The sequence below is a fragment of the Dendropsophus ebraccatus genome, chromosome 7 (genome assembly GCF_027789765.1).
Source record: "Dendropsophus ebraccatus isolate aDenEbr1 chromosome 7, aDenEbr1.pat, whole genome shotgun sequence".
NCBI classification, from domain to species: domain Eukaryota; kingdom Metazoa; phylum Chordata; class Amphibia; order Anura; family Hylidae; genus Dendropsophus; species Dendropsophus ebraccatus.
Window position 1 is genome coordinate 117686228 of NC_091460.1, and position 12932 is coordinate 117699159.

Genomic DNA, 12932 nt, shown 5'->3' on the forward strand with positions numbered 1-12932 from the left:
CTACCATCCTGTAGTGTATAAGACTACTGGAGTGCATATACAGTACAGTAGTAGTACAGTCAGTGCACCACCATCTCCCATCCTGTACAGTACTGTATAAGACTGCTGGAGTGCATATACAGTACAGTAGTAGTACAGTCAGTGCACCACCATCTCCCATCCTGTACTGTATAAGATTGCTGGAGTGCATATACAGTACAGTGGTAGTACAGTCAGTGCACCACCATCTCCCATCCTGTACTGTATAAGACTGCTGGAGTGCATATACAGTACAGTAGTAGTACAGTCAGTGCACCACCATCTCCCATCCTGTACAGTACTGTATAAGACTGCTGGAGTGCATATACAGTACAGTAGTAGTACAGTCAGTGCACCACTCTATACAGTAAAGGATGAGTGAGGAGTTAGTGACTAATGTACTATAATTGCTGGTTTTGTTGAATGTTTCTTATTTATAATGATTAAACTGGGCACATATCAGTGTAATAAATGAGTATTGTAGGTAATTATTGGTGGGTGCTGGAACCAAACACATTTATATAATATCCTATGGTAATACACTGCTCGCTTCTTAGACTGCTCGGTTCTCAAACTGCCTTCCGGAACCAATTAAGTTTAAGAACAAAGATACCACTGTATATGAATGGTGAATAATTTGTCATTAATCAGTCATGTTGATATGTTTTGGCAAGTTCGTTGACCACTCAATCATATTGTATATTTTAAGATTTAAAGGGAATCTTCACCCTTGCTCCTAATTCTATGTGTGAAGATAGTCTAGCTGCTTCTCTGTACACGTCCAGACTATTTATAAAGAAATATGTAATATTTTTGTATATTAATTATGATAAAACATGATTTGACTTTTTTTTGCTGGACACATTTTCATCAAACATAGCATGTAGCATAAACATTCAAAAACATATACAAGCCATGGTGGGAGACTAGAAAAACTATTAATTTTATAGATAGATAGATGGATAGTAGGGATGGTCCGAAATTGCCGAAGTTCGGGTTCGTATGAACCCGAACGCTCGGCATCAGATTGCCGCTGTCTGCCCGCTCCGTGGAGCGGGTGGATACAGCGGGAGGACCGCCTGGAAAACTGGGATACAGCCTATAGCTATGGCTGTATCCCAGTTTTCCAGGCGGTCCTCCTGCTGTATCCACCCTCTCCACGGAGCGGGCAGACAGCGGGAATCATTACCGAGAGTTCGAGTTCGTACGAACCCGAACCGAAATCGGTTCGGACCATCCCTAATAGATAGATAAATATAAAATTGGTAATATAACCATCTAAAATAATGCACTTAAGGAGACAAAATCAGAGATGTTGGCAGTTGTATGTTAGCAAAAACTTCAGACAAGGAGGATATAGGGGTAGTGATTTTTGACAGCCTCAAATGAGTCACCAGTGCAACCAGAGAGTAAGGAAAAGCATGTGAAATGCTGGTCTGAACAGCTAGAGGGATAATCAGTATGAGTCTATGTTCACACTACGTAAGTTCAGTAGTAATCACAAACAGCCGTTGTTGCCGCATGCTCCATTGTGCGCAGGGGTGAATTGGGATGCGGGTGGGCACGGATGTGCTCGCATCCCAATTCATCGGAAGTGAAGATCATCTGTTCAGTACTGCAGTACCAGCCGGGATGATCTTCTCTGACACCAGCCGTTCTGTGACAAATATTTGCTGATGATGCCCAAAACCAATGTAAATTTACAGTCAGAAGTCGTACAGTGGTTAAAGGATTTGAGACTATTCAGGTTTTAGCTTTATGTTCTGCAGATTGTATAGGATTATCACTGTGGATTGAACTTTTTATTTTTAGTTTTCATTTTTAAATTCCATACATGAAAAGATCCCAACGGCAAGTACCAAGAAAGGACTTAATCCTGCTCCTGAGACCCATATCCTAAAACCAAACCTGAAAAACCATCCTGTAGTCTAAATATCTAGGGTTATTAAAAGTTTTCCCAAATGCAGCATGTTTTATCAATGATATAAAACGGTAAAAAATACCTTTTTATCCAGGCAAGAGTTTGCATTTTCTGAGCTGCAGCACTTCTCCACAATGTCTGCCATAGACTCATACAGCTTATCAATAAAGACTTCGGGCAGCTTAGTATTTCTCCTTGCTAACTCGTACATGTACCTGCAGATAAGATAGAGGAAATGGCTGTATAAAAGAAACATCATTCTTTTCATCTATGACTGACAAAAGGCTTTAGGCAAACACAAAAATAAAAATAAAAAGCAGTTGGTTTCTTTAGATTTTCCATAACTACACTCTGACACCGCATTCATATCAAACGCAGGAAAAGTCTCAAAGCTTTTCACTGGTTCACTAAAAAACGAAGACTAAACTACAGAGGATTCACACATTCTATGTAATAGAATCCCAACAATACTTCGAAACTCTAAGGCTCCCTTTGTATTTGCAAGAAGATGTGTTATGAAAGACAACTCTGTGAAGTGCCCCATAAATTTAGTAGAAAGTTATTATCTAAAAGGGTTCATAAACACCTTTATAATAAGATGCCATAATAATAAAACAAAGCTATAGTACACAGGACAATATATCATGTAATGAAAGCATCTTGGATAAGCAGCTTGTCTGATCAAACAATCTGGAAACTGCTACAAGGTTACATCACCTTTACTGTATGAGCGATATATAGTAGTTATTAGTGATGAGCGAGTAGTGAAATATTCGACTTTCGAGAATGCGAATTGAATAGGCACCGATATTCGACTATTCGAATGAGTATTCAATCCCATTATAGTCTATGGGGAAAAAATTTGCGGCACTTGGAAATCAAAATTCGACCACTGGGAGGTCACCAAGTCCCCCATGAAACCTCCCTAAACGATGCAAACACCTCCAGAATGGCACTGGGACATTAGGGGGAGCATGCCTGGGTGCACCCAACACCCCAAAATCACAGTATAATGCCACTCTCTGCAGTTGCGAAGGAAAAATATTTGCGAACGCTTTATGAAGATTTATGGCAATGTTCACACATTTCGTTCGTATTTCTTAAGCAGTGATACATACATGATTCCAATGTGCGTCCGCAGAGCGTCATGTAATTCGCGCGTATCACGCGTAATGCTTTACGAACGTTACTGGAACAGTATGTATGACGTGCCTTTTTCTGGGCTACTGGAACAATATGTATCATGTGCCTTTTACTGGGCTACTGAAACGGTATATATCAGGTGCCCTTATTGGGCTACTGGAACAGTATGTATAACGTGCCCTTAGTGGTGTTAAACAGGGACACTATGGGGGGCATTTATTAAGTCCGGCGTTTTTTACGCCGGACTTAAAAATGCCCCCGCAGCTCCGGCGCTACGGAGATTTATGTAGAGGCGGACTGCCTCTACATAAATCCCGTGCGCGCCGATGCGCACCGCCGAAAACCTACGCCAGCTGAGGACTGGAGTAGGTTTTCGGCGTATATTTGGGCAGAACGGATGGTAAATCGCCCACTACACGCCCCCTTTCCGCCCCCCTGGCGTACTCGGCGGAAAGTGACGATTTGCGAATATTGTATTCGCAAATCGGCCATTTGCGTCTAAAATAATACGCAAATCTGCACTTTCCGCCGAAAATCATCCGTTCGCAGGATGATACATGTGGCCCTATAAGTCACCCAGGGTACTGGAATGAATACACCTGCTGATGCTGATGTTATATCATCTATTTCTTAGCACTGAGAAGTGCTTTTGATTCAGAGATGACTTTTTCGCTTGATCTTAGCCCTGAAAAGGACTTTTGGGTTCTGTAGTAATCCTGCCTGACCAAAACCCTACTAAAACCTATCTCTCCCTGCTGCAAGATCTCTCCCTGACTAGGTTGAAAGCTCATCTGCGGTCGAGAGGCAGGAGCCAAGTATTTAAGATTCGAGGTCATGTTGTTCAATTATCCAATGAGGGTAGACGCCGTTTTCGCGTTGCGTGCGTACTCCCAGGGTCCCTCACGGCCTCCCTGCATGGTCATTGGATTAAAAAAAGCGCCAACTGTGATGGGAGGGCTTTTGAATGTTTCCCGTGTACTCGCCTCACTACTCGATTGAATTTGAATCTTTCGAATACCACAATATTCGATCGTATACCTACTCGATCGAATCGTATTCGCTCATCTCTAGTAGTTATTAATATTTTACTTATTATAGTTACAAACTCAGAGAAACCTGGACCAACCCTGATACCATTGCATGTACATGGCCCCCTCCACTGAAGTTGGAGGGGACAGCTGAGCCAGCATTTCCATTAGATTTTTAAAGCAAATGTATCATCTGGTTCATCACAGCTTTTTTTTATCTTAATTAATCGGCATCGGTGCAGGGATGCCGGTGGCGTGGTCGGCGCCAGTCTTTTCCCGAGCACCGGACTGCTCCGAAGTACTGGGGGGTGGCTCCAAATGTGGCGATATCCCCCCCTCCTCTAGAATCAACGGAGCCGCACATGCCTGCCTGACACATAACTGCATGCTGAGTTTTTTTTTTTTTTAAACAATGAGTGAACGTTATACCTACTTTTCAAGCTCCTGGTTTTTGCCCTTCTTGCATAGTTTTGCACTGTTTGGCAATTGAATTTTCGTCAGCTTAACAGGTTCAGCAGCTGGCATAGAATGTAAGCAGAGGAGAGCGTCTATGGATGACTTCTTGCAGCAGAGAGAAACTCTCTCATCTCTGGAAAACTTGTGGCACACTTGCTTAACGTGGTCAGATAACTGTAAAAAAATAAATGTATTAGCATTAGTATTAGCATTACTATCACAACCTCAGTTCCACTTAAAGGGTGGTGTCAGAAAGTGCTTATCAGCTGCTGTTTGTCCTGCAGGAAATAGTGTATTCTTTCCAGTCTGACAGTGCTCTCTGCTGCCACCTCTGTGCACATCAGGAAATGTCCAGAACAGTAGCAAATCCACATAGAAAACTCAGTGTGAAAAGACCCTAGGCACTACCCCTTTCATTGTATATCTACAGTATGTCTGCAATCTATTAGATAGACAGATAGATCTTTAGAAATCTGCTGGCACTGTGAGTTAGCTGTTAGGGCAAGGAGACACATGGTACCTTTCATATAATCGTAATCTGCTAAAAGAAAGTATAGTTTATTCTCTGGTACAAAATATCCCAGCTTGGTTGGCAGTCAGTCGGAAGCTGATCCCTAGATGCAAATCTTACTTCTGTACACAAATCAGATGAACAGCGCAGATATGAGACTTGGAGGCTGAGCCCTGACTGTCAATCAAGCAGGGACAGGGATGGGAGGAGGCGCTCCAGCCTTTAGCATTTCTGGTGCATAGGATCGCTTCTTTGAAACAAAGACCAAAAGCATTTTTCTATGTGTAGTGTCCCAGCACAGGTGTGCCAATAAGTCTTTATTGCATCTGGGCAAAGTAACTAGCACAGGTTCCCACAGTAAGATATGGCCAGAGTGTGATCTGTGTTTTCCCCACTAGGGGTCACTACTGTGTTTTCTGTATGCCTTGTGTTATGCACAGCTGAAGGAAGCTTTGGGTTAACTGTGTTTGTCACGTTTGTTGTTCTCCAATTACAGGTGCGGATCTATTTTCCCTCACTTTTCTACCTATCTCCATTTCTCTCTCTTTGCACCACACAGCCCCACCAATCACAAGTAAGCTGGTTTGCCCCTAAAAATGGAGGTTATTTTCTAGTGGGAAGTTCTTCTACTTTCAGTCACCAGAGAGAGCAACAAAGAGACAGTTCCTGCTGCAGTAAAGTCAGGGCCTAGCTCAGGCCAGGATCCTTCTCAGGGACCAAAAGACCTTTCTAGTTTTGCGTAAGTAGCCACCGCTAGCATGCAGCGCAAGACCCCTCAGGAGAAAAGGTCATCCTTTGAGGATCCCCTTGTCCACACCAGGAATACTCTCAACAAGATACAGGGCAGTATACCTGAGTTTGGTACTGATCCCAGCAGGACAAAGCTGCAGACTATGCCTACATATACTGTTGTAACGCACGCCAGTTGTGAGAATTTTGGGAATTCTGCTTAACTCAGCACAGGGACCTGGGACCTCGTACTACCCTAATAGGATGGGTATCCCGACACTGTCGGGCATAAGGTGGTCAGATATGTGAGTATGAGTATCTTCTTCTTCTCTTCTCAACTATGCTATCCTGGCAGAGTACACATCTACATTGGACAGGGCCCGTAAGACGTTTCTTTACTCTCACTTCTACAGTTCCACAGATCTACAGTTCCACTTATTCTACCTGTTCTACCTCTGCAGTTACTGAAGGTAAGTGGGAAGGTAAGTGACCTCCACAATCCATAACCACCCCCTCCCCGGCCATATCTGAAAAATACGGCTTTAAGTAAACAGATGTTATTCTGGTTAAGCCATTGGACTCATTCTGCACCTTCACACCGGGTACACTTGGGTTATTCAAACCTGTGGAAGCAGTGCTTGTCTGACCAGGGGTGGGTGCCAATGCCACTCCAGGCTACCATGACAAGTGCCCAAGTGAGATGGCTATCTAGTCAAAAAACAGCAGTGGAGAAAGCACTCAGAAGTGAAGAAATCCATGGCTTTATTGACACCCTTGCAACGTTTTTGGCTGCTTATTTACCATTTTCAATTGGTTTCATGAGAAATTAGAAATCCTAAACAAATTATAACATGGTTATGTTCCCACTAGATAAAAATGGAGTGTTCAGCAGGGGCGCAATATATATAGAAGTCAATGAGTACCATTGACTTCTATATATAGTGCGCCCCTGCTGGACACTCCATTGTAATTACAATGGATGTGTATGTAAATGTAATACAGTATACAGTGTTTTTGATTGCATACATTTATGGAATACTTAAATGTAATCAATCAGTACATAACAGTAACCGAACCGCCTCCCACCCGCCGAACCGCAGCCACTGCCGAACACCCGCCGCTGCCGAATGCCCGACGCTCTGGACTAGACTCAACTACTACTCTCATGATGATGGGAGAGTAGTAGCTGGGTTATATCGCCGCCAATGCTGCTGCTGATGGGCGCAGGGGGAGCCACTCATCACTGTGCAGCTATCATCCCCCTTCGCTCCCCCCTCCTCCTCTGGCCAAACTTTACACTATGTGTTGGCTGACTCCCAGCCCGGCCACCGCTCTCCGATCACACATGCCGGCTCGGAGAGCGGTGGCCGGGCGGTGAGTCAGCCATCACATAGTGTAAAGTTTGGCCGGAGGAGGAGGGGGGAGCGAAGGGGGATGATAGCTGCACAGTGATGAGCGGCTCCCCCTGCGCCCATCAGCAGCAGCATCAGAGGCGGCGGCGATATAACCCAGCTACTACTCCATTACCCCTGAGAGTAGTAGTTGAGTCTAGTCCAGAGCGCTCCTCCTCCTCTCCGTTGGGGTTTTTTTTAGCAAAAAAAACGGTGGGCTTCGGCCTTGTATTGACTACCGGGAGTTGAACAGGATGGACCCCCTTAAGGTTACTGCCATTGAAAACTGGGAGCGACCCAATAACCTTAAGGCCCTGCAAAGGTTTTTGGGATTCGCCAATTACTATAGAAAGTTTATTAAAGACTTCTCACTGGTAGCTAAACCCCTTACGGATTTTACTAGGAAGGGCGCGGACTTAGTCAACTGGTCCCTAGAAGCTATCTCGGCATTCGATACACTTTGGCGATGTTTCTCAGAGGCTAAAGTGCTGGCTCATCCTGAATTTGAGCATCCTTTCGTAGTGGAGGTGAACACATCCGAGGTGGGGGTAGGAGCGGTATTATCCCAGGGGTCTAACACTTTTACTAATCTTCGTCCTGTTGCTTACTTTTCCAGGAAGTTTTCCCAAGCCGAATGTAATTATGATATTGGCAATAGAGAATTACTGGCTATTAAGATGGCGTTTGATGAGTGAAGGCACTTCCTGGAGGGGGCCAAACATAAGGTGGTTGTGCTTACTGACCATAATAACCTGGTGTCTGGTGTACTCAGACAGTGCTAAATGTCTTACCCCACGTCAGGCTAGGTGGGCCTTGTTTTTCTCTAGGTTTAACTTTGAGATCACGTACCGGCCTGGTTCCAAAAATGTAAAGGCGGACGCCCTGTCTCATAGTTTCAACATCGAAAATTCTCTTAGGAACCAGCTTGATACGATTTTAAACCCCGGTGTTGAGGTGTCAGTCCTAAAACAGGACCTGGTGACTCAGATCGCGGAGTCTCAGTCCCTGGCACCCCGGAATACTCCGGACTCTGTTGCTTGTACCTCCCAATCTTCGTCTCCGGGTCTTGGAGGAGATTCACAGCTCTGTGTTGGCTGGGCGCCCAGGGGTGGCAGGAACCAGGTTCTTGCATTTGCGCCACTATTGCTGGCCTTCCTGGGCTAGAGATGTGAAAGCTTTTGTTGATGCGTGTGAGACCTGTGCTAGGTCCAAGGTCCCTCGAAGGCCACCTGAAGGGTTATTACGTCCTCCACCGGTGCCTAAGAGACCATGGACACATATTTCGATGGACTTCATTACTGACCTGCCCCTGTCCAGGGAAAAAACTGACATTGAGTAGTTGTGGATAGATTTTCTAAGATGTGCCATCTTATCCCTCTGTCTAAACTACCAAATGCTCTTACTTTGGCGACACTGTTTATTAATCATGTGCATGCATGGCATTCCTGAAAATGTTGCCTCAAACAGGGGTGTTCAGTTTGTAGGCAAATTTTGGAGAGAATTTTGTGAAAAGTTGTTTATTTCTTTGTCCTTCTCGTCTGCCTTCCATCCACAGACGAATGGGCAAATGGGTTAATCAGTCTCTAGAGCAATTTCTGAGGTGTTTCGGGGCTGATGCCCAGGACAAATAGAGGGACTTTATATCTCTAGCCGAATTCGCCTTAAATAATCATGAACAGCGCTCACTTGGGATGTCACCATTGTTTTGTAATTTTGGTTTTAACCCTAGGTATTCCTCTACTGACTCTGCTGAATCAGTCAACCCTTCAGCTGAAGCCATATTCTTCAAACTGTGCACAGTTTAGGCCCAAGTTCATGAGAGCTTGGTTAAAGCCCAAGAACAACACCAAAAACATGCTAATAAAAAACGCATACCTGGCCATCAGTACGTTGTAGGGAAAAAGGTCTGGCTATCTACTAGGAATCTAAGGTTAAGGGTGCAGTCCGGTAAACTGGCAACTAAATACATTGGACCATATACTATTGTAGAGGTTATTAATCCTGTTACCTTCAGGTTGAAACTGCCTACGTCTCTTCGTGTTCATTGTGTATTTAATAAATCTCTACTGAAAAGGTATGTGCCACCGGTGTCCCCGTCGCCTCCCCCTGCTCCACTTATCATCCATCATAGGTAGGAGTACGAGGGAGAGAAAATTCTAAACTCTCATTGGGTACAAGGCTCTTTACAGTATCAGGTCCACTGGAAGGTCTTCGGACCAGAGGAGCGTACGTGGGTTGCTGCTAAGGACATGCACCCCCCAGGTCCGTTCAATAAGGGTCCTAAGGCCCCTCATAAGAGGGGGGGTACTATCAGGAATGTTTAGTACCTGTAACGCCTGGAGTAGTGGATCCACTGGACCATCACCAGCGATGGCACTAACCTCACCAGGGAGCGGAGTCTAAGGGGCCGCTGGTTTTCACCAGAGCCCGCCGCAAGGCGGGATGGACTTGCTGCGGCAGGCGACCCCCAGGTCGCTACCCCTGGCTTGGTTGCTAGTGACGGCAGGCTAGGCGTGGCAGGAGCAGTAGGCAGGAGATAGTGCCAGCAGAGGACTGTAGACGTGACCGCAGGTGGGGGACAGGACTCAGGAACAATGGGAAGGCAGCGGGCAAGGATTAGGGACAAGGACTGAAGACAGGAACAAGGGACAAGGACTAAGGTCAGGAACAACAGGGAGCTGGGCCAAACGCTATGGGAAGCATGTAGAGGCTCCAACCCCTGGAAGGGGGCAGAGCTGGAACTTATAGGGGAGTGATTGACACATGGACCAATTAGGAGCGCACTGCCCCTTTAACTCTGAGACGCCCTAGGAGGCGGGGACGCGTGCTCCGGCCGGCACAGCGGGTGACGGGAGCGGGGCGAGGTAAGGCGCCCCCCGGGGCCGAACTAGTGGCAGCGCCGGGTCCCTGTACATGGACCCCGGCAGCTGCATGGAGAGGTCGCGGCGGCGGTCCGGAGCACGGGACGCCGCTGCGGCCGTGACAGTACCCCCCCCTTTGGCCCTCCCCTCTTTCTTGCCTGCAGATGGAGGCAAATCAGTGATGAAGTCCATCCCTATGTGGCGAGGGGATGTGGATTTGCGGTTGAAACCCTTCTGCAAGTTCTCCCGGATATAAGGGGACATGGCCTCAGTCTCGGGTACGGAGAGAGGGTACATCCGACCTCGTGGAGAAGAAGTACCAGGAAGGAGGTCTATGGGACAATCGTATGCCCGGTGAGATGGTAGAGAGTCCGCCTCCTCGGCAGAGAAGGCATCCGCCAAGTCTTGGTCTTCCGCCGGTAGGCCGGATAGAGGCTTAGCGGGGTCAGGTGACGACATAGAGTACTTGGTCTGAGGTGACTTGAGACACTGGTTGGAACAGTCCTGACCCCAACTGAGAATCTCCCCGGTTCTCCAGTCCAGCTTAGCAGAGGCTGCAGGAGGTGATGACTGCTGAGCGGTGGTATGCTGCTGTACGGCTGCAGTCAGTTGTTGGATCAGCTGTGACTGTTGCTGGATTTGTTGAGCCTGTAGGGCGACCACTCGGGCTACTTCGCGGATATCAGGCACCTCGCCGGGATCCATGGTTGGAGCCTACTGTAACGCCTGGAGTAGTGGATCCACTGGACCGTCACCAGCGATGGCACTAACCTCACCAGGGAGCGGAGTCTAAGGGGCTGCTAGTTTTCACCAGAGCCCGCCGCAAGGCGGGATGGACTTGCTGCGGCAGGCGACCCCCAGGTCGCTACCCCTGGCTTGGTTGCTAGTGACGGCAGGCGAGCCGTGGCAGAAGCAGTAGGCAGGAGATAGTGCCAGCAGAGGACTGTAGACGTGACCGCAGGTGGCGGACAGGACTCAGGAACAATGGGAAGGCAGCGGGCAAGGATTAGGGACAAGGACTAAGGTCAGGAACAACAGGGAGCTGGGCCAAACGCTATGGGAAGCATGTAGAGGCTCCAACCCCTGGAAGGGGGCAGAGCTGGAACTTATAGGGGAGTGATTGACACATGGACCAATTAGGAGCGCACTGCCCCTTTAACTCTGAGACAGCCGGGGCGCGCGCGCCCTAGGAGGCGGGGACACGCGCGCCGGGCGGCACAGCGGGTGACGGGAGCGGGGCGAGGTAAGGCGCCCTCCGGGGCCGAAGTAGTGGCAGCGCCGGGTCCCTGTACATGGACCCCGGCAGCTGCATGGAGAGGTCGCGGCGGCGGTCCGGAGCACGGGACGCCGCCGCGGCCGTGACAGTACCTGGTGTGAACTGGGCCTGGTGTTTGTTTTTGTGTGCCACACCCGACTGCTTCTCAGCTTCCGGCAATGCAGGAGTTAAGCTGAGAAGCTGCTAAACTTGATAATGCACCTGTGTTTTCTGTGTGATTGACGGGTTGCTCTGCCTGTCTGCAACCTGTTAGATCAAAGCGCTGGTCCAATGGGGATCCGGACCGGGCTCTTGGTCAGCATAAAACTAAGCTGAGGCAGAGTTCCAGTGCTGGCTAATAGGTTAACTACCTGTTCCCAGCTTCCCCTGTCTACTCCTGCGATCCCCGCTCCTAATCCCTCTGTTTTGCTTGACTTGTTACCTGACCTCCTGCCTGACTCGTTTGCTTGCTGATTCTGTACCGCGCTGCCTGTTTGGATTTTGACCCGGCCTTTTTGACTATTCTTTTGTGTTTTGTCTGTCTTGTTCCGTGTGCACGTATTTAGCACAGGGAACACCAACGTGGTTGTCCATGGCCGCCTAGGGCCGACTGAGGCAAGTAGGCAGGGACAGTGGGTGGGTTCAGACCTAGGGCCCACTGTCTTGTCGTGTCTGTACCTCCCTGTTCTGACACATAGCCTATAAATATCAACTCATTTGTACATATTCTTTTTTTATATTATTTTTTTCTAGTGGGAACATAGCCTATAAATATCAACTCATTTGTACATAATATACTATATAGAATTGCTTCAGTCGATGGTTATAATAGTTAGAAATCTTTTGAATTTGTTGTTTTCGAATATTTTCCTGACTGGTCCTCTGGCTCTGTGTGTGCTGATCATTGCCACCCCCGCTTGCCTATGTCTGGTAACCCAAGTTAATCCTGTCTAATAATCCTATAGTGCACGGACTAATCCTAACCACCCCCGTTTGTCAATTATACTATTTTTGACTGTTGCTCACTACCCAGCTGGATGACTATGTATCATCCAGCTGGGTATGGCGGAACGCGTGGGGTGCTTTCACCTGACCTTTTCTATATTCTGGATAGCACATGGTGAATTTTTTCTTGTTTGTTTCTATTTTTTATTTATTTTTTATCCTCTTACTGCATTACTCATTTTTTTGGATGGGTTATGAGACTTAATTGCCATTTTGGATGATGTGCTATTATCTTAGATCAGGTTGGTTGATGAGTCCTGACTAGGACGCCAGCAGGACTATGATTGACATTATTGTGTTTTTAATGTAGAATGATATCTACGGCTTGTCTCCCTAGTTTTGTTGCTCTTGTACTTTTAATATTTTTTTTGTATGTGTTATTTGCTACTTAATAAAGAATTGTTTTGATGTGCTACCTTTTTGTGCATATGCTTTTTCTATTTGGAATATTATGTATCTATGTCTATTATTTGGGTCTCTGTTCCTAGTAAGATTATCCAGAAAATTGTATCCTAAAGGAGAACCAATGTCTCTTAACCTGCAGTGTGCTGAGACACAGAAAAGTGAAATACTTTTTGTTTTCTCTGGAAATCACTTTGGAATTGGGAGAAATA

General features: G+C 46.8%; 1 protein-coding gene across 1 annotated transcript in view; it reads right to left on the minus strand.

Annotated features, from left to right (window-relative positions):
• GC (GC vitamin D binding protein) overlaps nucleotides 1-12932 on the minus strand; it is a 70388-nt gene that overhangs the window by 20448 nt on the left and 37008 nt on the right. Inside the window, exons 8-9 of the mRNA XM_069978294.1 lie at nucleotides 4544-4740; nucleotides 2022-2154 (exon numbers count right to left, since the gene is read on the minus strand). Coding sequence (XP_069834395.1) covers nucleotides 2022-2154; nucleotides 4544-4740 — 330 coding nt within the window. The remainder of the gene's footprint in view (nucleotides 1-2021; nucleotides 2155-4543; nucleotides 4741-12932) is intronic.